The sequence below is a fragment of the Falco punctatus genome, assembly GCF_963210335.1.
Source record: "Falco punctatus genome assembly, chromosome: Z".
In the NCBI taxonomy this organism is placed as follows: domain Eukaryota; kingdom Metazoa; phylum Chordata; class Aves; order Falconiformes; family Falconidae; genus Falco; species Falco punctatus.
The window spans coordinates 26,562,300-26,589,205 of record NC_137586.1 but is presented as its reverse complement, the minus strand read 5'-3'; the positions used below and the strand labels follow the sequence as shown (position 1 = coordinate 26,589,205).

General features: G+C 38.5%; 1 protein-coding gene and 1 long non-coding RNA gene across 14 annotated transcripts; one reads left to right on the top strand and one right to left on the bottom strand.

Annotated features, from left to right (window-relative positions):
• The first annotated feature begins 220 nt into the window (after positions 1-220).
• On the top strand, positions 221-23,434 carry AGGF1 (angiogenic factor with G-patch and FHA domains 1). Of its 2 annotated transcripts, none has more exons than XM_080373284.1 (14): positions 221-646; positions 1,387-1,483; positions 1,921-2,120; positions 2,951-3,097; positions 4,013-4,201; positions 9,177-9,246; positions 15,031-15,142; positions 16,957-17,008; positions 19,182-19,283; positions 19,637-19,802; positions 20,046-20,128; positions 21,125-21,252; positions 22,156-22,255; positions 23,079-23,434. In XM_080373284.1, the coding sequence occupies exons 1-14, from the start codon at positions 476-478 to the stop codon at positions 23,277-23,279; spliced, it is 1,818 nt and encodes a 605-aa protein (XP_080229410.1). In that variant the 5' UTR covers positions 221-475; the 3' UTR covers positions 23,280-23,434. The 2 variants fall into 2 exon arrangements, with proteins under 2 accessions (XP_080229410.1, XP_080229409.1); XM_080373283.1 differs by lacking the exon at positions 9,177-9,246 and adding an exon at positions 13,031-13,382 and having other exon boundaries at positions 225-646.
• LOC308057102 lies at positions 19,638-26,818 on the bottom strand. Of its 12 annotated transcripts, XR_013925125.1 has the most exons (5): positions 26,617-26,818; positions 26,209-26,561; positions 25,070-26,040; positions 24,918-24,964; positions 23,530-24,067 (listed from the first exon to the last, which is right to left on the bottom strand). It is a non-coding gene; the product is annotated as an uncharacterized lncRNA (long non-coding RNA). The 12 variants fall into 12 exon arrangements; XR_013925127.1 differs by adding an exon at positions 19,638-19,777 and having other exon boundaries at positions 23,793-26,040; positions 26,617-26,816; XR_013925128.1 differs by adding an exon at positions 21,170-21,303 and having other exon boundaries at positions 23,793-26,040; positions 26,617-26,816.
• Between the last annotated feature and the right edge of the window lie 88 nt (positions 26,819-26,906).

Sequence of the window (26,906 nt, the reverse complement as noted above, 5' to 3'; positions counted from 1 at the left end):
CGCGCCGAGCTTAACACCTCGGTCCTCTTTGGGATTTCTGGCCACCCGCCAGCTCCTCCCCGACGCCGCCTCGGTGCCTCTGCCCACACCAGCCCCCGCCCCCCCATCCGGAGCTTCCCGCCCGCGGCGGCTCTAGGGCCCCGGGCCCCGCCCACCCCAGCGCGTCGCCTGGCAACCACACGCTGGCGTCAGGCGCATGCGCACCGCCCCTCGCGCGGCTTCCGGCTGCTCGCGGTCCCTTCCGGGTGGCGCCGCGTTCCCGCCCCGCGGCAGGTCCTCGCGCACCGGGGGGAAACTTCCTGCGGCGGCGCCGCCGGGCAGAGCTCGCGCGGGGGGGGGGGGGCGCGCGCCCGCCATTGCTGCCCTCGCGCCCGGCCGGGCGCCATGGCCGGGACCGGCGGGCGGGGCCGCGGCCGCCGCTTTGTCCCAGGCGCCGGGCGGCGGGCGGCGGGCGGGCGCTGAGGAGCGGGCGGGCATGGCCTCCGTGCCCGACGGCGAGCAGCGGGCTCTGCGGGAGCGGGTGGCCGTGCTGGAGGCGGACTTGGGCGCCTGCCGCGGGCAGCTGGAGCGGGTGCAGCGCCGGCTGCGCCGCACCGAGCGCCTCTACCGCCAGGCGCGGCAGGGCAGCGAGGCGCTGAGGAGACAGGTAGGCCCCGCCACCGAGACTGGCTCCCCCGACCCTCTCTCCCCCTCCGGGCCGGAGGGCACCTGGCCTCTGCCCTGCCAGGCACCCCTGCCGCCGTCACCCTCCGAGCGGGTGTCCCTCGGCCCCGCTCCGCTTGCCGTGACCCCTGGGGCGGGCGGGCCCGGTGCCTCCCGGAGCCCGGGCCGCGCTGCCGGCGTGCAGCGGCCGGGGAGGGCGCTGCCGCTGCCGGCAGGAGGTGCCGTCCCGAGCGAGCGCCCGGCGGCCGGCCCCGCAGGTGGCGGTGGGCAGCGCGGTAGGGCCTTCTCGGCTGCAAAGCTGGTTTCACAGTCTGAAGGAAAAACTGTATTTAGCGGAAGGAAAGATGCTTAATAAACAGGATGAGTGGAAGAGCTGTCCCGTGGATGCTGATGGCAAAATAAATGTCACAGCCACCACAGAGTAGTGGTTGTGGCCAGAAATCCGACTTTTCAGGGTGGACAACTGAAGAAAAACCTTGCTTAAGTTTTTCTTTTTCCTCCTAAATACTTGTCTTTGTTCCTGTATGCTTTATGAGCAAATCTCCTTTTCATTATGCCAACCATTCAAGTAGAAAATAGTCTCCTGCCAAAGATCAGTTGAAACACCGATGATGCAGTAGTGTTTTGCTTGAATTACAGAATGTAAAATAGGCTGATAATTCTTTCTGATGTAGACTCCTAAAATGCAGTGCTGTGTTCTGTAATGTGCTGTTTTTCTTTCAGGTTGAAGAGCTCACCAAGGAAATCCGTAATACAAAGGAGAAAGATGCATGTAGCGTAGAAGTACAGACAGAGCACTATGCTCCGTGGTCACAAGCAGGTAGAGGGGGTGGTGATTGCTTAAACAGGCATCTGGAACAGTATCTTATTTTGATTTTTTTTAACATAAAATACATTTCAAGTCTGTATTCTTAGCTGCATTAAACTCAGTAACCTGACATCTTTTGGACCATTTCCCATTTATTCAAGCCATTCCTTATACAACAGGATAAAATGTAGCATGGACTGTAGCAGAATTCATGCCATAGTGATCTGTTATGTAGTGATCTCATACATTACACACATACCTGTTTTCAAGACCTGATTTGTTCAGTAAGAGTAGAATAAATTCAAAGCAGAGGCACTACCTAATAATTGATTTTCATTGGACTACTTACATGCATAAATTTCCAGTTTAAGATTCAGGATCCTCAAACTCTACTGTATAAAATACTGCTTTGCTAATTTATGCAACTTCAACTTTCCACCCTCCCGCAGATTATTACTACTATGAAAATTACTACAATCACACTGACACTCAAGATTGTGCATCTGAACTGCCATTGCAGCACAATCATGAAACTGAAGGCACTGAACATAATTCACCAGAGGAATTGCAGACAAATGTTGATATAAGGATGGATGGCACCAAGGTGGATGAAGGTGCAGAAGAGGAAAATCTCATCCAGAGTTCACAGGTTATAGAACTGTCTGGGGTTTTACCAATTTTCCAGTCAGCACTCTATTAATGTTTCATATAGTTTAAAAGATGTGCTTTTGGTCTTGATGTCACTGTAAGAAGTGATTTTTTGTGATGGTCTGGTGCTGATGGTAACAGACAAATATCCTTGTGCTTTGAAACTAGTTCTTTTTGTCATATGTTCCAAGTGTAGCATACTCCTAGATTTGTTTTGGAAAAACAAAAGCAGCACATTCTGAAACACAGGTCATGCAAAGCCTGAAAGCATGGCATTTTTTTATCAGCAGAGTGTGTTCAATATGGCCATGCTGACTTTCTTAAAGTGTACTTTTTTATTCTCCATTGATAGGAGGAGGCAACATAAAAGGAGAAGAAAGTTGTGGGGTGGTTTAGTCTTTATTTTTTTGTGGGGCCTTTTTTCCCTGCTATCCAGCTTTCCCATAAGAGAAATCAAGAGATCACTTGCTTCATCTCTTCTTAATCCTAATTGTTTAACTGATTTTGTGCCTTAGCATCTAGCAATTGAAATGGAACGGAGAGCAGAAATCTGTTCTGGGAATGTACTTAAAGGTATTGGCTCTGTATGTTTTTGATGTGAACTAGTTTTGAATAAAGGTTGGGTAAAACAAAAGGTACAAGATGTAGTTTTGGCCCCACTGAAATCAGTAGGACTTTAACAGTAACTGTAGCTAGATTTTTGTCTTCTTGTTTAATCTTGAAACAATCCAGCCCATAGAGCGCTAATTTAAAATAGGGGATTGTAAAATGCTAAAGAACCAACAAGGTTCTTCTAAGAAGAAAATTTAATTTCTTACTTTCGTATATCAGGAAGTAGAAGATACTACAGTACAAAAGGGTTCTTTGGCAGAAACCTTGAGAGCTGCTGCAGAGGCTGCTGTTTCACAAACTGGATTTATTTATGATGAAAATACAGGATTGTACTACGACCATAGCACTGGATTCTACTATAATTCAGTAAGGTTTATTTTCAAAACCCTTGGCATTTTTTCTCTATTGCAAAATTTTGGTAGTAAAAGTCAATGTGAACAAAGAACTAAGATCCAAGCTGACTTTATAATTTGAAAAATGTTACTGAAGATAAATAGTAATGGAAGCTTGTTAATTAGTTGTCACATTATTTCAGTCAAGTTTTAAGATAGCAGGCTAAGATACAAATCTAAATTTTCATTTAGTTCTTTTTGATGTCTCCTACTTCTTTAACTTGCTTGGCATTTTTATACTGTAAAGCTGCTCTGTAACTCTTTCAAAGCTTGAGCTAAATGGTGACTTGTTTTGAAAAAGACAAATTGCTGAACTAAGTCAGTGGCTTCTCCACAATGAAAAGCATGTTGAGAGAAAATACACAAAATACTCACAATACACTGGGTGGAGGAAGGAGCAGCAGAGAGGAACTGTTAGAAACTGACTGCAAACCCCCCACTCCTCATCTCCCTGCACCACTCAGGCAGACGGAAGAGAGGTGGAGGAGCTGGGAGTGAACGAGCTGAAGTACAACTTGGGGAAAAAAGGGGCAGGGAAGAGTGTTTTGTCTTTGTTCCTCATCTTCTGGCACTCTTTTAACTGACAGTAAATTAAATTTATTTTCACCAAATCAGATCTAGTTTACCCATGACGGTCGTCTTCCTGTCTTTATCTTGACCCATGAACTTTTTATTTTCTCCTCCAGTCCTGTTGAGGAGGGGAGGGAAATTGAGACAGTGGCTGGATAGTAGCCAGCCATGTTCAAGCCACCACAGTCCTTTAACACATTTGAGTATTTTATTTATGTGGTCATATATTTATTTATGTGGTCCTATATTAAACTAGGTGTTTCTTTGAACAGTGTATCTACTGAAGTGATGATGACATTGTTCTTTGTTTCTTGTAAAGGAAAATCAACTGTATTATGATCCAGCAACTGGAATTTATTACTACTGTGACGTGGAAAGTGGCCGATACCAGTTTCATTCACGAGTGGATCTGCAGTCTTACCAGGCATCTGGTATTCAGCACACCAAGGACAAAAAAGGGAAAAAGAAGAGAAAAGAACCAGAGAAGATAACTGCAAACGAATATAAGGTAACTTTAGAACTGAACAGATAGAAAATGCAAAACCTGTTGGGTTTTTTTCATGATAGCAATTATTGGGTTGTGGGTTAGGATTTATGTAGAGGGTGTATGCTTATTTTCTGAAGAATTCAAACATCTTTAAACTATGTACAGCAGGTTGCTAACATGTAGTTAGTCTTCAGATAATTTTCCCATTGAGTGATTAAAGATGAAACTCTAAACTTTGATCCCCTCACTTTTTCAATGTTACTTTATTACAATGCAACTGTATATATGTCTAAAATTGAACGTCAGTGAATCCCTCCAGTTAGCGAGCACGCTAGAATGAATTCAGGCTGTGCATGGGCTGGGTTAATATCAGAAGTTCAGCATTACCTTACTGTCTTGGTTTGGGGATTTTGGCTTGTGTTTTTTTGTTGTTTGTTTGTTTGTTGGGTTTTTTTAATTCATGTGATGGATCGAAAAATGATGGAAGGTTTTTGAAAACACACACTACCCCTTCTCTGTGACTTTGTATTCCAAAGCTCATTCCATTGCCATTTTATTGTGTCTATACTATCATTTGGAATCGATGAAATGTCTGTTAACTTCTAATTTTTGGCATATTATGCTCTCCTATTGATATTTTGTTTGGTCTACATTTTTGTTGTCCATAGTGTGTGGATAAGCTGTACATCTTAATAAATGCCCGTCATAATTAACTTGTATTTTAAGTTATAAAAAAACATAATTTCCTTTCTGGTGTTCTAAGTGCTAAGAAAGCATACCATGTAGTACATAGTGACTGCCTTGAAAAACATTACTCAGTCTTAAACACCAGAAGTTCTATTGTATGACAGCTATTAAACCATAAGAAGCATTTTCTCAATGAGCACTATTACTGATGTTGGATCAAATCTGTATAGTCCTAGTCAGCAAATGTTTTATTACTTAAGATTTAGTTGAATGTATTGATTTTTTTAGTTTACAGTGTTCCTTAGTTTGCATATTTTAAAGCTATTGCTTTAACCATTGCATAATTTCATTATGTAGGCATCAGTCAAGCTGATTGGTTGAAATCTGAAATACAAATACTCTAACATGATAGTTATGTAGCATCAGTACAGAGTTTAAAATTTTTGTGTCAGGAGTGAGGTCTTCTGAAAGATTTGAAAATGGAAACTGTTTACATTAAGGACCAGTGAAGGCAGTTAAGTGGATAGTGGTAGTTGATTGATTACAGATTTTATAGGTAGGTTGTGGCCAATGTGGGAATTTCTTCTCATGAGATTCCCTTGCAAAAGCTTGAGGTGGATACTTCGCAATCTTTTAGACTCAAAAGAGGGGAGCTGATGCAGTTGAAGCTAGGAGTTTTACCATCATGCAAGTTCTGGGTATGCTATGTGCAACTGCTGAATTAGCATTCTGCCCCTTTCAAAAGGTATTGTTAATACAGAACTTTATTCATCAGGAAAGCATCATGGAAAGCTTGTGTTTTGCTGATTGACTGGATACCAAGCAAAAATGAACTCCAAATCAAATATAAGAATAAGTGCAGTTTGTTATATTACAATATAATAAAGGAAAATATCATGCAATATGATAAAAGGAAACTACTGGTTATTATGGACAATATGATAAAAGAAAACAGGAGCAAAGCGTCCAAATATTACTGCAAAGCATTACAAAGACTAAGAAAAGGATCCAGGCCCACACTACGGCAGGGAAGTCCCACTACCAGGAGTCTCTTGGTAACTGGGAAATTGCTATGTGGTGCATCCATCCATAGGTGAGGCTTCTGGCCCAGTCCTGGAGCTTGCCTGCCTTTATACTTGGTGAAAAACAAAAACAGTTTACATACCTAGTGTACGCAGACTTTTAAGTTTATGCCAAGTGCAGGCGTGCGCTGTCTCACAATTTGTGAGATTCACACACGCCAGGGATGTTGGCCAGACACCCAAGCATGGTGTTCCTGTCATGACACAGCTGCACGCAGTTATTTATTGTCTGAATGGTCCTGCTCATGTCTTGCTTCAGGGGACTCAGGACAAACACCATGCGCTTGTTAACATTGTCCTTGAGCTCCCTGTCCCAAGTTAAACAATTCCTAATAAAACACAAAGAGTTTTTCATCAGCAGCAATCAGTTCAATAAACTTTCACCATAGCTTGTAGAAATAAGCCTTTATCGTATAGCACAATTAATAAATCTCTTAAATTTAGTTCTGTGATTAACTGTTACGTATTGACTTAAATAAATAAGTGTATTTATAATAGTTGTGGCATATACAGCTTTGACCTAACGAAGAATGTTGACTACTTTGTGGGATCCCATCATAATCCACTTCTGTCATCTGATTTATACTAGAAATAGCTACTTGCCTTTAGCTTATTTTATATTGATGGTCTTGTTAACAAATCTTCTGTGTGAAGCTTCCACAGTCACAAGGTGGGAGGTAAACATCCACTTTTTCTGATGTGTTTTGTTGATAGTGAACTGAGTACTCTGCTTCATTTATGAACAAGTTTGTTTGACTAAAAAGATAACCGAAAAAACCATATAAAACACACTCTGTAGCACACAGATCTTTGCATCTGTGAACATTAAGCGAAGGTTAGTGCCATAGTAAGAATCAAGGCCATTTCTACATTTGTAAAACAAAAGAGAGAGAGAATTCACAAAGTGAAATTTAAAAATTACTCTTCACTATAACTTGAAAAAGAAAAGAATGCCTTTTTGTCGTCACTTCTATGTAACTGCACTGTTAGATTTAGGAAAAACAAAGCACCTTACTGTCATATTTTATGTAGCTAAGTTGAAACCACTTTATTCTTGTGTTGTTTGTAATCATGTAAGAAACCCATGGATTAGCATAGAAAAAAAATTACGTTAGTATAAAAGATTAAGGTTTATTAGAATAAAAGATTATAGACTTTTCCATTACAAAACTGAAAAATAGGCTATAAGCTGCACAGTCCAGTTCATAGATATTTCTGGCAATACTATTGTTATCTAGTTTAATCTGGTATTGGTGAAAGAACTAATTATTTTATGCTAGTTATTGTGTTATTTACATCCTAAAACAAAACCAGAAATGTCTGGGTTTAAGTGGAACTGCTTTCCTGGACACTTACGCCCAGCCTTCTCCCTTTTCCCTCCATTCTCTCTTCCACTCTTGAGAAAATGAATACAAATAGGTTAAAATAAAACCTGTCCTTTAATCCCATTAAATTATTGAAGTTGTGAAAATTATTTTGAAGATTAGTACTTCATTATTGCTTTTCCCAGTTGGTTATTAAATTATGCTGCTAGCCTGAAAAATGCCTCCAAACATTAGCTATCTTCTTGACCACAGTAGCTTGTACTAGACTTTCTTTTTGGACAGCCAGTATATGTAAGAGAATGGTTTGGTTTATTGCCTGGTTTGCGGACCAGTAGTAGTGGAAAATAAAGCAATAGTGGGGTTTCATTCTGGGACTGTCATACATATTCCCAGGACTTTATTCCTGGATGAAGATGAGATAGTTTATAAGAATATGCATGTGAAGCAAGGGAGGACCGTGAACAGTAATGATAGAACCTTAAGTACACAAAACGCTTGTTAAACTTGTTTTCTCTCTCTTTCAGTTAAAGGATTAAATGTAAATAAGTATTGATAGATATTTAGCATTACTTAGACTTCCTTATTTCTTGTATTTGGCAAGTTTTATCAGCTGTGTGTATAGATTATTACAGCAAATATTTCTACATGCATGGTACTAGTAACTATATAGCTTTTACAAAAATTGCATGTGATTTTTTGAATGACTTATTCTATTTAAACCAAAGTTAGCATCTTTTTAATTTAAAAAAGATCATAATGAGGCCAATCTGTTAACTTTCTTGTTTCTGGTTGCAGGAGGGTTTTTTAGTTGTGGTTTAGTTTGTAGCTATTGTGAAGAATTTGAGGGGCTCAGCTATCTTACATATAGTGTCTATTTATAAGGGTTAAGCTGGGAGGATTAACGCTACAGGAAATGGCAAGGAGGTATTCCCACAAAATTTACAGCATTCTTGAAAAAGCAATATAAATCAGATAATCTAAAGAATAATACTAATCTTTTAAAATATTACTGTATTTTTAACAACCTGAATCATCAAACAAGAAAATGCTAGTGAGTATCTGCTAAAATGACGGTACTTCTAATTGCAAAAACAACAGGAGGGGAACTCCTGTGCTCAGTATCTCCTGAGGAATGTTCCTGATTTGTACAAGTACTCTTCTTTGAAGAGAGTCACTCTTTTCAGTCACCAAACTTCTATATTACAAGTAGTTTTCTTTTGACTTGTGAAACTAAGCATGCTGCCCACGTGTTTGCTTTTAATAGACAATCAGGGATTTTATTTGCCAGGATGAAGTATTAGACAGCCTTTGTGCAGCTTGCATAAAAGGATCGGTAGAATACTTTGGAGCTTTCAGGTGCGTAGTCCAGTTCTGATCTCTTTTTTTGGTGGTAGGCCAAAAAAAAAAAGTACGGCAGGAAATACCATATTTTCTCCTGTAGAATAAAAACCTTTAAATATGTAAATTTGGAAAAGTTTAAAAAAAAAACAAACAAAAAACAGAGGGTGGCATAAATGATAATGTGGTCCCTGGCCCAATATCTAGATCCAGCACTTCCATATTGGTTGGAGAATAGACTGTGCAGTAGTGATCATGTAGTTGTCGTTGGATTGGGGCTCTTAGAAATACATAGCAGAACTTAGATGCAAGGTCTGACATTTGCCATTTTTTCTAAAAATTTTTACAGTTTATTCTTAAACTACTGTCTAATAGATTTTATTTTACTGTGGTGCTCAAAATTAACTTCTGCCATATTTTTTTCTGTTATAGATGTATCGTAGCTACTTCTGTAGGAGAGACGAGACTTTTGTAGTAGCATTTCCCATAGAACTCTTGAAGCAGTGATTTTTATTTTTTTATCACATACAGTTTACTTTTTGCTGATATTCATCCCATCTTTAGGTACGTCAATTGGCAGAAACCATGGCTAATCTGAAGATTTCTTCTTTTGGATTGGCAGCTTCTGGTGAAGGTAGAGTTGAGATAACACACACATTAGAATGTGGATGTTTACCTTGAACCTTGGTATTTTTATTAAAGGAAAAATATCTAGTAGTTGATATTTAGATACTTCTTTTCCTAAAGGAATTGATTTTTTTAAGGTACTTGATCAGAATCATTTCATCTATGAAGTAACTTTGAAATATATTTGAAACACTGTAGTAAGTAAAACATCTGAAGAAAACTTTGATAGCATTCCAGAAGACTTACAAAGAGATGTATTTAGCATCATTGTATTAACGCAGTTTCCTGACTAAACAAACTTTAGGTAGGGCAAATTTATGTTTCCTGTATTTCAGAACGGTCCATCAGTATATAAAATTGCTTCTTTATGATGTAGGAAGAGCTTTACTCTTCTTGTGGCTTTTAATTAGATTTTTTGCATTGGAAATTCAAGTATTGTGTAGGGTGGAAGACAGTAACTGAAGTACTTGTGAAAACAGTGCTAGTAAGTGCTTTCATTACAGTAAAAAGCTATTTTAAACTGTTTGAAAATGTTTCTTCAGTGAAATACTGAATTTCAGGTTCATATTTCAAATCAAGACAGCCAGTGCTGAAGAGCTAACATTCAGCCCTTTAGATGAAAGCACTGAGTGCCCATGATTCCATTAAGTCACCTACTGAACTTCTAGCAAACCAAGAAGCAACAGGCTACACATTCTGAAAAGTTGTATTTGTATATCGTATGCTTTGTATAAAATCAGGCATAATACAGAAAAATGGCAAGTTTTGAAAGACAAAATGTCTTGCTCTGTCACACTAAAGCAAAAAGTATAGTTAAATGCTTAAAATATTTTGAGGTTTTTGTTAAAAACACGTCAGAGTATGATCATTCATGTGTATTTTATAAGTAGACCAATCTGTGCTTCAGAAGGGCATTGTGTTCAGGAGTTTGTGGCCTATTCTTTCTAGTGTAAAACAGTCAGTTGCAGTCACACAAGCATGATTTGTAATTCTTACAAGATCACTCCCAGTGGAGGTACATAAAAATCCTGATCTCACTTGCATCTTTGGCTATCTTTGTCGGGGATGCAGAGGTATCATAGAATCTTAGAATGATTTGGGTTGGAAGGGACCTTAAAGATCTTCTAGTTCCAGCCCCCCTGCCCTGGGCAGGGACACCATCCACTAGAATGAATATGAACCAGCTCAACCCTGTAGTTAAGAAATAGTTTATTATGGATCAGATTAATCCTGCTTCTCAGCTTTACTCATGTTCTCTCACTCATTACTCAGTGAGAGAAGCACCAGAGACCATGTGATACCCAAAAAGTACGAAGTTTTTCAAAGCTGAATCGTGTAGACAATCCATATCCAACATAAGACTGTTTGGGTAGGTCTACTGACTATTTAGCTATATTAGGCAAAGCTACACATGATGCTGTAACAAACATGGTTATAGTGAGCATGTACTTCCAGACTTTGTGTGTTGTATGATGTTTGAGATGAGGAGTTAAATATCCCGCCATAGAAATGAAGTGCATTACTAGTATTTGTTAGGTCGTTCAGGATAATACTGAACATTCTGTTTACTGCCATTTCCTAGTTTTTAAGCAGTGGCTTTATGGAGGCAGGGTATTAAGTGTTGTTTCTATATTTACACTTTAATACATGCTACATATGTTCTGTGCTAGTACTAGTGGTTGTATATAACGGAAAAGGATTTCTTCAGTGCAAATAAAGATCCTCTCACATGCTTTAGGAATACATTCAGCATTCCTAGGCTTAATGTTTAGGCATCATCAGGATGTGTTTTTTTAATACAGGTCTGTGAAATCATTAAGTGCTCAAAATATATTTTCTTTAGGAATACGGTTTTAAAATCCTTAATGTTGCACACATTTTTAAATGCAAAGATCACATTTTACATTCAGTACTTAACATAACTATTTAGTTTATTTGCTTTCTTAACAGCTGATGGTAGTAGTAGTGGAAAAAACAGAGGAACTGCTGAGAACAGGTTAATGGTCATATTGGCAGAATGTATGTACAGAATTCTTGGGCTGTCTATATGAATGTTTAAAATTGCTGTTTTCAACCCAGAACAGAGAGTCTACTCTTTAGTAGCTGGACTTTGAAAGAGCACCTTTTTATTTTCTAATGCAGCAAATCTGAAGTGATGCCCAAAACGAGTGTCAATGAATTCACAGTGGAGAAAGAGCTCAGTGGTTGGAGCATTATACTTCGTCATCAGTGCGTCACAGTCATCTGGTCCTTTGCCTCAGTTGTGATTTGAGCAGACTATTTGGTTTCTCTGTTTTCAGATCAGATAACTGAAACTTAGGTAGCTTACAGTACTATGGAAAGAAATACATTTAGGATTGTAGAGCACCTTGGTATGTTGGGTATCATTCTAAAATCCATACCAAGCATAAATATAGACAAAGATAAATACATGGGAAAAGATCATTCATAAAAGTGAAAACCAGATTTGCCAAAAAAAATTCTAATACAATTAATGTCTGACGTGTGGACTGTGTAGTCTTAATTTTGGCAGGATTATTACATCTCTTATTTGAAATAAACAATATTAGGCAGTGGCCTTCTGATTCTCCTTCCGACTTTTAGTAGTTAGTTGATTCAGGGAGGGGGGCTAGTGCATTATAGAGAAACCCTAAACATACCAATAGTCCTTCCTGGACTGAGAGAAATTCTTGTTTTTGTCTTAGAGCTGTGCCACTGATGAGTTTTTACAATTCTGAAAAGTAGAAGTGCTTTAATTTTCATGGTGTTAGCATACACATTAATTCACAATATCTTGGAATGTAAAATGCTTTATGTGAAAAGTTACTGAAAAAAGTCAAGGGTGTTTTTTATTTTAACTGCTGTGTTGCAATATTTGGTAATTCAGGGCAATTGAATGCATACATTTTGAACCCAAGATGGCAAGTAAACTTTTGTCTTTAATTTCTCTTTTAAAGCCATTTAGGTTTGTTCTTTTTTCTCTTTTTTTTTTTTTTTAAAGATGGTCATCAAAGCTACTAGATTGAGAATTACATTTTCAAGGTACTTTGGCAAAATAAATATGAAACTGTAGATTTCTCGGTTAAAAGTTGATGGTCTGTTTTTCTGCTGATGGAATCAAATGGCAATGGAAAAACCTGCAATGACCTAATCTGTCTGGTATTCAGTAAAGAAATTTGTTGCAGTAGAAAATGGATTCTCAGTAGAACTGTTACACACAGCATAAATTAAACTTTAAGTTCTCTACAGTATCTTGAAAGGCTTTGATAAAGTTGCAGTTTTGAAAGGAGGAAGAGCAGGTCATTAGGGGAGCATGGGTGGGCATTCCAGATATTCTAGACCATTGTGGAAAAAAATGAGAAGACAAAACCAGGAGGAAGATATGATGAAGATCAATTAAAGAATGTTTAAACAAGTTGCAAGAATTGAGTAAAAGGGACCAAAGTAAGTGTCATAAAAGCAAAACTGGAAAATACTCAAGATGGTGTTGTACAAGTTTGAAAGTGAGGACAAGGATCTTAAGTTTTGTGTGAGGAAAGAATAAGTGACATTCAGGAGTGCAGTCACACCTTCCCAAATAGAAGATGGTTTCAGTCATGACTAACAGAATGTGAAAATGTGTCTGCTGAAATGTTCTGTTGACTGCATGTACAGAACTTTCTGGAAATGTAACCATTTCTTTATAGTTGTAAAAATAATTCTTCCTAGTGAAGAATTTGATTCCAGGCTTATAGCAGACTTTAGAATAGCTCAGTCTGTAAAGAATGTAACATTCTGTAACTCCCCTCCAGGATGTGGACACAGAAGAGCAGAAATCATCTAACAGCCTGAACTGCTTTTCCACTACTGATCAAGTAAGTTCTGAAGAAGAAGAGTCTCCAAATATAAGAAAGAAGACTAAAGTGGACACAAAACCACGAAACAGTCTAACAGCCAAAGAATCAATTTCTACAGACAGTGTAAATTCACATTCACGCAAAAGTACACCTGATACTGCAGCATATACAGATGACAGCAGAACAGCAGACACAGAGAGTGAGCCAGAAGAAGGTGAAATTATGGATTCTGAGTATGAAGCCTATAGCAGTGAGGATGAATTAACAAGTGAAGAAACTGCTGATTCAGGAGACTCAGAAAACGAAGGTGAATTATTGTGGCTTTTATGTATGATATTACTGTATTTTTCCAGGAGCCCATTAGGAACAAACTACAAGAAAATTTGGATAATATAAAAAAAATATATGAAAACAAGTGACTTGAGATACTTCGAATTAAGAAGAACTATATGTTACTAGTAATTGTTTCCTTCTCTTTACTTGCGCAGTAGTCAGGAGTAAGTAGTGGTGATTTTGTAAAAGTTGATTAGGGGTATAATGTTCTGTGCTTCTGTAGAAACCTTAGTGGTAGAATAAGATTTGTTTAGATTAGGATAGTGACAGGAGAAAATAAAGACTATTGCTAAAATAGAGGTTCTAGTACAGAACTCCCAGTAATTCTATGTATTGACTCTCTTCAATTAATACATAATATTTTGGGTACTGTTCATAAACAATCATAATTCAGCATAAGATGAGTTCACTGTAGTGAAAAGGCTGAATGTGGAGTACTCAGTACTATTTGAAATCCTATTTTGTGTGTAGTCCAGTGGCAACATGTAAGAAACAGGTATAGAGAAGAAACTTGTATATTGTTTTGTACCAAAGAAAGTGTTCTCCTAGGTCCTTAAGACCTCCTCAAGAATTGAATGGTCTCTTGCAAAAGCAAAGCAAAACAGAACAGAAAAAAACCCAAACAGAACAAACAAACATAACCTGTGAAAAACTCAATGCAATTAATGGGAACTATGTATGTGCAAAGGATATTCCAAATCATAGAATGAAATACAACCTATAGAAGTCTGTACTGCAGCCTGAGCCCTGCTTATAGTTAAATAGCCAGTTTGTTTCTTCAGTTTTCATTGCTTTACTTACTCAGCTACTCAGATTCTGAGTGTTTAATGTCATCCAAAATGTCCTTGCTACCATCAGCCTTTCAGATTAAATTTCCTTCTCATACTATTTTCTAATAATCAGTTCTGCAGTTAATGCTGGAGTAATAAAAACTGGAGACAATTTCTCTCTCCTAGTATCTTTTGAACTGGCGTCTTCCCATCCTACTATGTCTATTCCTATCCGAGATCACTGGAGACTGTTTCTGCAAATGTACATCCAAGGACAGAATTCATATAGCTGTTAGAACTTAATTATTTAACAGGTGCTGAGGCAAAAAAGTATATGCATCTGTAGGCTCTTCTATTATTTTTTCTTATCTGTATTGCTGCATAGTGCTAGTAAGGGTAAAAACTAGTAAAATTACACTTGACATAGAAATTATCAAATATAAAGTTCTGTGTGCTTTATGTTTGTGATGTGGTGAACAAAAAGGTGCTGCCTTTTCTCAAACTTAAAACTGTATTCTAATCTGTTATGACTAATGGTCCATACATGTATACTATGCTAGTAAATTCTTTGAATGTATTTGTATTTTATTGCTGTAACTAAACAGTTGTGCACATGAAAATAACCAGAATTAGGAAGATTTTTCATACTTCAGTTTGTGGTCCAAAAGCTTTTGAAACAGTAGCCTCGTCAAAGTTTTCTCTCAGATGTGCTTACGCATTTTTTTTCTGAAAGTTGCACAGTATTCAGCCAGGTCATGGCTGAATGTGTATCAGTTGTTTGAAAGCTGTGGAATATAGGGGTAAAATTGTAATTTGTTGGTGGTAATAGTCTTTATTTTCTTGTAATTACAGATGAAGAAAAGATCTGGCCTCCTTGTATCAGAGTAATTGTAATAAGATCACCAGTTCTACAGACTGGATCGCTTTATATTATCACAGCTGTGAAACCTGCTACAATTGGAAGGTAAAACTGAGTGGAATTTTATGTTGTGTTTTAATCCCAACTGGCAACTATGTCCCACGCAGCTGCTCACTCGCTCCCCGATGGGATGGGGAGGAGAACAGGGGAAAAAGGTAAAGCTTGTGGGTTGAGATAAGAACAATTTAATAATTGAAATAACATTTGATTCGAATAATAACAACAATTGTAATGAAAAGGGAGGAGAGAGAGAGAGAGAGGAATAAAATCTGAAAGGGGGAAAAAAAAACCCAAGTGATGCACAATACATTTGCTCACCACCCATTGACTAATGCCCAGCCAGTCCCTGACCAGTAATCCACCAGCCCCAGCCAAGCCCCCCAGTTTATATACTGAGCATGATGTTCTCTAGTGTGGAATATCCCTTTGGCTAGTTTGGGTCAGCTCTCCTGGCTGTGTCCCCTTGCAATTTCTTGTGCCTCTCCGGCCCTCCCGCTGGCAGGGCCTGAGAAACTGAAAAGTCCTTGACTTAGTATAAATGTCACTTAGCAGCAACTAAAGCCATCAGTGTGTTAACATTATTCTTGTGCTAAATCTAAAACACAGCACCATACCAGCTACTACCAGACACAGTCTGAAACTGTACCTTACTTTGAAAGCTGTGAAAGCCACTCAGGGTTGCTTGTCCCTGCTCTTCATGCTTGTTCTCCTAGTGTGCAGCAGTTGTGATGTACTCGTTAAGTTAGGTTAGCCCACAGTGAGAATTTTAAGTCATGTCACATAATGTCATGCTTGCTGGGGTAAGAGCATACACAGTTAATGTAGCTCAGCAGGCATGAAAATTTCTTAGTGATAACTTGATCTTGTGTCTGAGTCCTAATGGCAGCATAGCTGCAAGTCATTCTTTGAAAACTCTTCTAGAAAGTAAACTTTTTCTCTGGGCCAGTAGGATAACTTTTTTAGAAGCACAAGAACACACTTCAGAAGTTCAGAATCACGAGAAAGCATATCCTGGACTTCCTCACATATTCAGATTCTAGTAGGGCTGGTTCATCGTTTTGGAATAAAAAGTTGGGGTTTGTACTAGCTTGTTGTGCTCTTCCAGTTCTAATATTAAAAAAAATAACAACAATCTGGTTTGTTCATTGTGGATGATTAATTTAATGTTGAATTAATGCTTTCTTTCATGCTTACTGAAAACCTCACCCTTTTTCAGCTGCTTTTATCTAATGCTCATAAGTATGTTTTGACTTGCTTTTACAGCTGGAGTTTCGTGGATACATTTATGTGAAGATTAACAGATGACAATTCTGCTTGCAGTTTGCATATAGGTCCCTTACTACCTGCATTGCTTCTTCATTCCCTAGTATAAGAAACTAATACACAGATCCCTTCCTCCTACTGCAGTATTTTTGACCAAAAAACACACCCTGTACAGATTACTTTCATTGCTTGTATTAACCTGCCTAATTCTACCAAGAATTCAACTTCAGCATTGAAGACTGGTGACAAGATGCACTGAAGAGCCTGAAGGATGCAGAGTTCAGACTGTTACTCACAGGCATTGTACAAGGATAAAACTTCAGATAGAAGTGTCAGGTTTATAGATAAAAATTCAACAGTACAGCTTTATCATATATTTATTGCCTACTGTGTATAGTTTGTAGATGGAAGAAAGGACCCTGAGGCAAGTCTTTATGTTGTGTATATAGCAATACAGTGTGTTTTATCTGTAAAGCATCCTAATAGCTCAGAAGAGAAACATGTTATTAAGGTTCAGCTGAAACACACCTTTTGTAAGTCACTTGTTAGACCTATTTCTACTTTGTTCTGATTTATTTATCAACTTAACTTTTCAGAGAAAAAGATGTGGGACACACACTTCAGATTCCTGAAGTTGGAGTCAGTAAGGTAACTTTTGTTTCTGTCTGCTGAAAGGTAGATCAGTGTATGAATGAAGCTTTAGATTTTTATGGCTTTAAATTCTGCAAAATCTTACGTTAATTTTTTTAAGAACTTTTAGAATAAGATGGGGATTTAGCCACATTTGAAATTAGAAAAAGGAAGACATACAGTATGTTACTGAATGGGAATTTAACATGAACAGCAGTGTGATTTCAATGTCTATAAGAACAAGTCTTTTTTAAAATTGGAGTTTTACTAATCCACAGGACAAAATAATTAGACTTTGAATCTTGAATTTCTTAATAAGTTTTTCTCACGTTTAATAACTACTCTGTTAAGTACTAATGGTATATAAAATATTGATGTCAACTAGTTAGAACTTTGTCATAAAGTAATCTAATCTGTGCAGTAGAGCTCAGAGCAACAGGTTTTATTTCATTTTTCTTCAAGGCAGCTGTATAAATACATGTGATGTACAGGGAGTTTGAAAATTTAACAGAATTTCTTTCAGTGACAGACTGTAAAGGAAAATTTTTCTTCTGGTTAAGAAAGATTAAAAATAAATTATGTGCTCGGTTTTGCTAACTACTGTAACACAGACGGTACATACTATAGCACTCTTACTAAAAGAAAATGTAGATTGACAAAGACATGTCATCACAAGAAAAAAAAAAAAAAAGATAAAAACATCTGCAAATGGAAGTATCTGAAGTATGCTTTAGTATGTTTGTTCCAGATGATAGTTCTGATTAATCAGCCATGTACCATATTTCATACTGAACAGTTCCCAGAGCAAATCTTCCCGTTTTAATTACTTTTTCAGGCATGTATTTGAAATAGGGAGCATCAAGGGCCAAAAGGCTTTTATTTTTCTGTAATGTTACAATTTTAGTACTTCACAGGTACCTGACTACTTATATAAGGAGTTACTTCACTTTGCAGATAAGGAGTCAAAGGCAAGAAGATAAATCACATTATGTGTAGAAACAAAACAAAAAGAAAACAAACTGGTAGTTAACCTCACTCTTCATGGTTAACAGCCACTTAGGCATTTGCTTTTCTTGAATGTAAAGTGTAATTTAAAAAAACAGTGCTACATCCTGCAGATTTAGCATCTCTAGAAGAAGTTTGCGTTCATCCTATTCAATATAACAGAGGTAGAAATGCAATAATCTATTGAATGAGCTAGTCAGTATCCACCATTAAGGGAGTATTCCTGTTGTAAATGCTAGCCAATCTACCAAACTGTATTTTAATATTTTTTTAATGACTGAATGTAGCAACTGCTGTTGCTCAAAGATAAGACATTTGGGTTTAAATGAACACTTTTATTTCCAGACTGACCCAGGTTTTTTTCTCCACTATAGCAAAAGGGATCTTTGCTTGTCAAATTTGAAAGAGTTGCTTTTTTAGACTTACTTTTTTACTGGAAGTCTTAGTAGACTTCAGAATTTTATTTTGGTTTTCTCAGTGGCTGTTTTTGGAGGTAGTACGTATCTTTGTGAGTTTGGCCAGGAGCTGCGTTTTCTCTGTTCTGTGTGGGCTTGGGAGTAATGCCTATATAGAACTGCAACAGCAAAACAACAACAACAACAAAAAAAAGAGACTGTTAGTCTCAATTTCATAAAGGATATAAAAGGAACAGCAAATGATGCCTGGTCATTGTGTCCTGGTCATCAAGATGCAGGTGAAGATAAATTATGTGAAATATACAAAAGCATGGCATTTAAGGAGCTATTTCAGATATGAAAGACCAGGTAACCTGAAGCTGTAGAATGAGATCAGGTGGGTTTTTTAATTGAAAGAGTTAAAAATGGAGTGCTGTAACATACAAGAAAAAAGCCTTTCATGTATAAGAGAGTTAAAAATACTCTATTACCGAATCTTGCAGTCCTTTAGGTAAAGGATGATTGCACATTGGAAGTATATACTTTTTCAGTCCTGAATCAGTTTATGGTCAAAATAGTTCTATACTTTAGCTCATGCTGTTGTGGCCCATTCATTTATGTTTCACATGGATGAAATTATAAGGTGTGGAATACTCTTATTTACTTAAGAGTACCAGAGGTGCTCATTTAAAAGGCCTCAAAAGATATTCTGAAGTCTTACTTTAAAATGGCATATCAATTGTGTAGTATTTGCTTAATAAGAGCATTTCACTTAGGCTTCTATTTATCAGTTCCATGCAGAAGTATATTTTGACCACGATTTGCAAAATTATGTTCTTGTGGATCAAGGCAGTCAGAATGGAACAGTTGTTAATGGAAATCAGATTCTCCAGGTGAGTACCTGTTGTTACAATGCTGTGTATGTTGCAAAAAACTAGTCATGTGGTCATTTAAAACATGTTATGGCAAACTGCCAACAATGTCATTGTATGGCTTCCTTTCATATATTAGTCTCTTGGTTCTGTTCTGGTTTTAGGGCTACTTACAGTACTTCACGTTTGACTTCTGTTAAGAAAAATCCACTGTGTTTGCAGTTGCTAGAGTGAAATGCCCATTGCAATTAAATACTTGCCTGCATTTGTGAGACTAAACTGAATTACTGAATTATGAGTAGTGTTCTGAAATAGAGTTAATGCTCTACATTAATAACTAATTAACATGCTGCCTAAACTTTCTTTTGCTGTAGCCTAAAACAAAATGTGATCCCTACATCTTGGAGCATGGAGATGAAGTGAAGATTGGTGAAACTGTGCTTTCTTTTCATATACATCCTGGCAGTGATACTTGCGATGGATGTGAACCAGGACAAGTCAGAGCACATCTTCGCCTGGACAGGAAAAAAGAATCTTCTGGTTAGTTGTGTTATCATTTGTTACGTTTTTATTACAGCTCTTTACTTGATAAACATGACAATTACTTCAGGTTTTTTACAGTTTTATTGTCAACTGTGAACAGTTCTGTGATAGATGGCAATGTATTTTCTTCTTGATGTATGCCTATGTGTAATACTAGAATGAAAATTCTCAGTTGTCTTTCTGTTTCAAAACATTGTTACATTATTAATTAGAAATTCAATCCTGTGTTCTTCCTTTTAGTTTGCCCAGCACTTAGCAAAGAAGAGAGAGAGTTAGTCAGGAGAAAAGCATTAAAACAAATACGGGTAAAATATGGTTTACAGGTGAGTTTACAGTAGAATTTAAGTGTTTGAAGTTTACATCTACTTTGTGATTCCTGTTTTAAGCCATAGACTTCAGTGAATAAGGAAAGTTTTCAAATGCACACAAACTTAAAACTCAAGCTTGTGTTTTGTACACTAAACAATAACAATTTACCAACCTCTGCAGAGAGAGATGATGGTAACAGGGCATAACAACTCTGTTAAAGGTTTAGGAAAAGAAAATCTGTTCCAACATCTGCAAGATTTGTCATCCTTTTGAAGTTAAGATTTCTTAAGATATTGCTATCTTTATTTCTGAAAATTAAGTTTGCACTAAATTACAGTGCTATCTTTTATTTGGAAAGGTAGAATAATGAGCAACTGAAAAAATGATGGAAGGAACAGGGAAATTCTTCTAAGTTTTTAAGTCCACTCTGCCACAGAAAAATGCCAGCATGAATATGGAGGCAATAAATATAATATGTAAGCATTCAACTTCTGTTTTAGAGCTTATTTTAACAACAGGGATACATCAAGCGCTTGTAGTAAGTACTCGTGTAGAAAACAGAATGCTGTCATTTGTCTTGAATTCTTCAGCTACCAAAATAGTATCAATGCAGAATGTATACATGTGCTTAGTTCTGTCTTGTACTCTGAAGAACTAGCTGCTGAGGAACAGCCTAAATGTTTAAACAGAAATCCAGCGGCATGTCCATATGGTTTTATGCTTGATAGGGAGAGATTGATTCTTCATACCAAGAGAAGATTCAAGAGAGTATGTTGATTTATTTATGGCCTCTATGAAATAGATTAATTTAGCAATACTGTATTATTATGTGAATATGGCAATAACATACCTTACAAGGTATGGCTGTAATGTAAGAAACTACTAAATGATATCAGAATTAATATAATAGGCTGAAGCTGCCTCATTTTTGGAGGGAAGCAGTGAAGTTAATCAGAAATAATTTAAAGCTCACTTTCTTTGTCTTGATGGAATTTAATCTGCTTATAAAGAACACAGAGTATGAAGACAACAAAGCAGTGAAGAATCCAAAGTACAAAGACAGAGCAGGAAAACGCAGAGAGACCATCGGAAGTGAAGGAACCTTCCAGAGAGATGATAGTCCAGCTTCTGTTCATATGTAAGTTTATTTGAAGAGGGGGGAATCCTCGGTGTCATTCTGTAGAAAATACTAAAAAAAGATGACAAAGCATCAGTTAGTTACTAGGATACAGTTTGTTACCTGCATATGTTAGGAGAGCCAGAAAATCTAAGCTATTCCCACTTTCCAGTTCACTTGGTCTTATTATTAGCTCTTCACCTTCCATATAGAATTCAACTTGGCAATAAGGATACTCAGCTTGTAATCAGTAATAAGGATTACCAGCTCAAAAAATCAAGGAACTCCCCAGCTGCACTATTGACACCTCCAGTAGTGTCTGTTTTTCAAGTGTCTCAATTTTGATTTTTCCTATCCAATCCCAGTAATAGTACACATGCAAAATTTTCACCTGCAGTTCTTCACTGTCAGTATCCAGTCTATCATAGGGCATACGTTTACACACCTCTTAAATGACACTTAATCTTCCTCTTAAATTACTCCTTTGCTTTTGTAGTTGAAGTTGTGGTGGTTTTTTTAAGAAACATGGAAGTGTGAAACAATGAAATACATGTGTTAGGATAATTTGGTGGTGAGGTAGCAATACTGCCTTTTCACTAGTGCAGACAATTCCCACCCACCCATCGTGTATCTTACAAATCCTAAAGTAAGCAAGTGGTTCAGAAGGAGTTTTAAGAAAGTTGATATTGACCAGAAGCTTGGAATAGCTTTGGTAACCAAAGATATTAATGGAGGAACTTGCAAAAGGTAGCACTCTACGGTCTTTTGGATAACTCTTGATGGAGCTAGGAACAGCAGAGTAGTTGAGCCCTGGTTTCTGGAGCAGTATATGCATGCATGTTTGTCCTTCAATAATTGAATAGAGAGCATGCTCTTTGTATTGACTCTTACTTACCCAGTTATCTTAAACTTTTTTCATCAAAGTGAAATCAGCAACAGCAACAAAGGACATAAAATGTTGGAGAAGATGGGATGGAAGAAGGGGGAAGGCCTGGGCAAGGATGGTGGTGGTATGAAGGATCCGGTAGGTCTTTCTGGTTTTTAGTTGGACCAAAAAGGAATAGAAATCTACTTGCTGTGAGAAATGTCTAATTGTAAGCCACTGTTCACTTGAATAATTTCAAAATCCTGGTTAGGAAGGAATAATCTACTAGGACTAATCTCAAATAATTTTTTACTTGACTAATAAAGTACTTTGAAATTTTTCAATTATTTTGTCGCTTCAGTAGAAAATGCCAGTGCTGGCTCTCTGTAAGCAAGGGAGGACAGATAGCTCTAGCCACTGAATTACTAAGCCAAGATTTGAATACAAAGTCTGGAGGAAGACTGAGATAATTGTAAGTGATGTGACTTCAAGATGGCTTACAGTGGAATTCTTCACTTCCACTTTGAAGGCTGATATAGCACAAAAATCAAGCTAGATGACAAGCTATGACAGAGGAAAAGCTGGCTGAAGTCACTGTACCACCAAGTGCTGGGCCTTTGTGGCAGCTAGGTTAGCCCCATTTTTGTCACCAGACGTCTTTTGGCAGCAGTGCTGCTCAGAGCAAAACACTACATTTTGTTGTCAGACTATGCAGCACAGGGCATAACACCGTTCACTTAGTGAGAAGTACTTCACAGTAATGTTAGTGGCAGGTGACATCATTCAGCAGTCTACATCATAGTCTGGAGGTGGTAATTTGACACATCATTTTAACAGTACTTTAGATGTCCATGTATGATCTAGGTATATTACAGCCCTAAAGAAAAGCACTTGGGGAGGGGGAATTGGGATCATAAAGTATGAATCTAGGTATTTAGAATACCTAATTTGCAGTTACATTAAACATTGTTGTATTTGACAGATCTACCTTCAGTTACATAAGACACATGCAGGTTTGGGTACCAGTAGACCAGCCTCTATTGAAGATGTTCAGATCATCCAGAGCAAGAATAAGAAGAACTGGGATAAAGCAAGAGAAAGGTTTGCTGAAAACTTCCAAGAACCTACATCACAAAGGGAATCACCTAAGATTACGTCTTGGGTTAAAGGGACTGTGGAGTAAAGTATCTGGTCCCACAGCAGGGTAATTCCTGTGTGTAAATAGTTGGGAGAGAATTTATTTTTGTTCTTTTTTCTTCTGCTAAAGCAGAACTTTGGTGATATGTAAAATACAGTTGTGGAAAAAATGATACAAGATTAACCCTATTATGTTAACTGGTTTTCTGTAGTCTTCATGCTTTTATAAAAACACATTTTCAGTAAGAAATCAATGGAGTTTAGAGGGATATTCAAGTTTAAGCACTGGAAAGGGATTCTTATGAGCAGAAAGTTTAATTGTGTTTTAACACAATTTTTCATGGAAAGTCAAACAAAACATCTGTTACATTTAAATATGATACAGTGGTTCAAAAGCAAGCTGAATCAAATGAAGAGGGGGAAAAAAAAAGGGGGGGACAGAAAATGCCCTGGACCCCTACTAACAGAGCATCCATACTACCATTTCCTCTTTTGTATGCTCAGCAAGTTCACCACTCAGATTCATACAGTTCAGTACTAGTTACATGTCTCAGCTTACCTTATGGGGGTAAAAACCTTGTTTTGAAAAGATTCATCAGTACTGTTCCAAAAGAAATACTGCACTCCATGAAATAAACTGCCAGCTTTAGTGAAGAAAACAATGTTCAGAGATGGATTGTAGCAAAATTTTCTTCTGTGAAGAACTTTACATTTGTTTAGTAAATCTGTATCATGCCTTTAAAAAGATGAGGTATGTCTAGAAAACTGCTGTCTCTGTGTATTATTTATTAACTTCTTGTTCTGATAAATCCATTGCTGGCAATGGAGTTCATGCTAGAACAAACAAAAAAAACACAAACACAATGAGCCAACTGCTTTTTGGTGGGGAAGGATTGTCAAACTGAAGCTAAAACTGGCATTTATTGAATGTTCCTAAACACAATAAATCACTGTCAGTTTAAGCAGTGTGCTTCTTGATACTATCTTGCACGTATGCTAGATAGGAGTGCTCTTCTAAATTGAGAAAACCTTGATTTTGTTTTAGTCAAGTTAAAGTTCTGATACTTGTCCAAGTAAACTGGGTAGGTATCGCCATTCTATCGGATCATGCAGGCAACTGTCAAGCACTGCTGAGTAAAACCAAGACAAGTTGCTATCTTGTATGTTTAGACACACATACAATATAAAGGAAAGTAGTCAATCTTTGTAATTTAAATCATTAAAGCACACAAGTTTAACAACCTGAAGTACACCTTAAGCAGTAGAGTTGAAGATACAGTTATGAGCACTCTAAATGCCTGCAGCAATATTGCTTAATTAAAGTCAGTTCACTGTTTGCCTTTGTAAACAGCTATTTTTTACTGCTTTAGTGATATTTATGAATTATTGGCTTGCCTTCTTGTTGCATTCCTTTATATTGCCAACTTCACATTTTCAGAGGCTCCCTACTTACAGCTGTGAAAAAAAATTGTTCTTAATGAAACAGCTACATGTTAAGTTTTAGTTCACCATGTATCTAAAAAGGCATTTCTGCTAGTAGGAGGAAAAAAACAACCCTGTGTGCTAAAGAAAGTTTTTGCCCTTTTTTTTTAAAAAAAAAAAAGCTGACCTGCATGGTCTTCATAGTAACTCAAACTACAAATCTTAACCTGAAGGGAGAGCAAGACTGCTTGTACATACATACCTCATTAAGAACCTTAGTTTTCCTCTCCCCAGTTATTCAAGTAACAACTGTAAATATCAATCACTGGTTTATTGCTGCCTTGCAAAGAAGAAACACAACAGGCTTTAACTGAGCCTTCATTTTATAAAAGTTTTAAGTAAGCCATCGTTCACCTTCTGTGAGAGGCACAGCCTCATGCAGTCAAGCACTGACTGTTTTCAGTACTGCAGGTTCCTCTTTCAACAGACAGTTCCATATAAAGGGTTAAAGGTTAGTCTCCGTTTAGTCCGTGTGACAAATCCCATTACCACCTTATGATGCTGCCTAGGAAAGTAGAAAAAGCAGTGCCATTAATACAGCATTAACAACTGAAAATAAGGTCTGACTAATCCTCATCAAGCAGCTGGGTGCCAAGTAGGAAGACCTGTATTGAGCTAAATAGGGCTTTTCATCTCCTACCTTAGTGACCTCTTAGGAAGTTTTAAGTACAAATGAGTTAGGCGAAAACCACCAGAGGTGTGCAAGCCTTATGTGCAAATGCAGTACTGCTTTCCCTCACGTCAGGAGGGAAGCATGAGTTGTCATTGCACTATTCTAATTTTGGAGGCTATAACCAGTAAGATACAGCATAAAGTTTAACTGTCTTACCTTCTCAGTCCTCCAACCATCCTGTTGTCTTTTTCAATTTATGATACTTATAATTTAGACAAAGTTGCTTTTCTGTACATCAAAAGTCAAAAGTTTTAGCTGTTTGCTGTATGTTTATTACTAGTATGTATAATCTTAAAACTGTTAAGAATAACATTACACTCATCAGTTTATATAAACAATTTCTGTAATCCTCACAGTGAATTTTTTAAAGTACCAACTTAGCAAACATACTTCTGAAATTTAAAGTAAGAGTAGGTACATTCATCACTCTGTAAAAGCCACTGGACTAAGCACCTATGCCAGCAGGGGCTCTGAACTATTGTATACATAGAAGATACTTTTACAAAACGTACCATAGATTAAACTGGAGTTTCTGTTCTAGCAAGTACAGACCGATTGCTGCAGCACCTGGTTGTATGCAGTGTACCAGGCAGGTCTTCCACCAGTAGATAACAAATCCATAGCAGCATGAAGAGATGTCAAAAAGAGCATCCTGTTAGGAACAAGATGTATTTAAATGTGCACACCAAAAGGTTTTGTTCTATATAGGGGTTTTGTAAGTGCTGCGTGGGAATTTTTCCTCGTGTAGTTGCTACCTTTTAACCGGTTTTTTCCTGCATCTTACTATAATCCAGCAGTACCTCTCTGATGGTGCGCATACCTGTGGTACTGGTTTCTGTGGCCTTGCACGCACTGATCTTGGTACAGCCGTAAGTGCAGCACAGCACCATCTGCTCTCACCCGTTTGTGCTGACGTGTCTCGGTGTTATTTCAGCTCCGCAAAAGGGCACATGCTGCCTCTTCTGCGGCTCCTCAAGCCCCTTGGATACGACCGGGGAAAAAACGAGGGTTACGGCCTGGCCGTCCCGCCGGCGAGGCCCTTCCTGCGCGCACAGGCGGCTCTGTCCGAGGCCGTGCATCGGGCCGGGCCCGGCAACACCGCCCGCCCCAGCCTCTGAGCCCGGGCAGCCGCGCGGCCGCGGCGCCGGCCCGCCCGGCCACAGGCGGCCTCGCCTCACGTCGCCTCGCCTCACGTCACGTCGCCTCGCCTCGCCTCACCTCACCTCACCTCACCTCACCTCCCCGCCGGGACCGCCGCCATCTTGTCGCGTCTCGTCCCTCAGGCCAGCGGGCGCGGCGCTCTGCCGCAGAGGCACGGCGCGGGGGCGGCCGAGGGAGGAGCGCGGCCCGCCCAGCCCGGCACCGCTGCGGGCCCGGGTCCGCACCTCGCGTTTGCACTCAAAACTGCTCCGCCGCCGCCGCCTCCTCCTCCTCCTCCTCCTCCTCCTTCCCCGCCCGCCTCCCACCGGGGCCGCGGGCTGCCCCGCCCGGCCGTGGGCTGAGGAGTTCCGGGGAAGG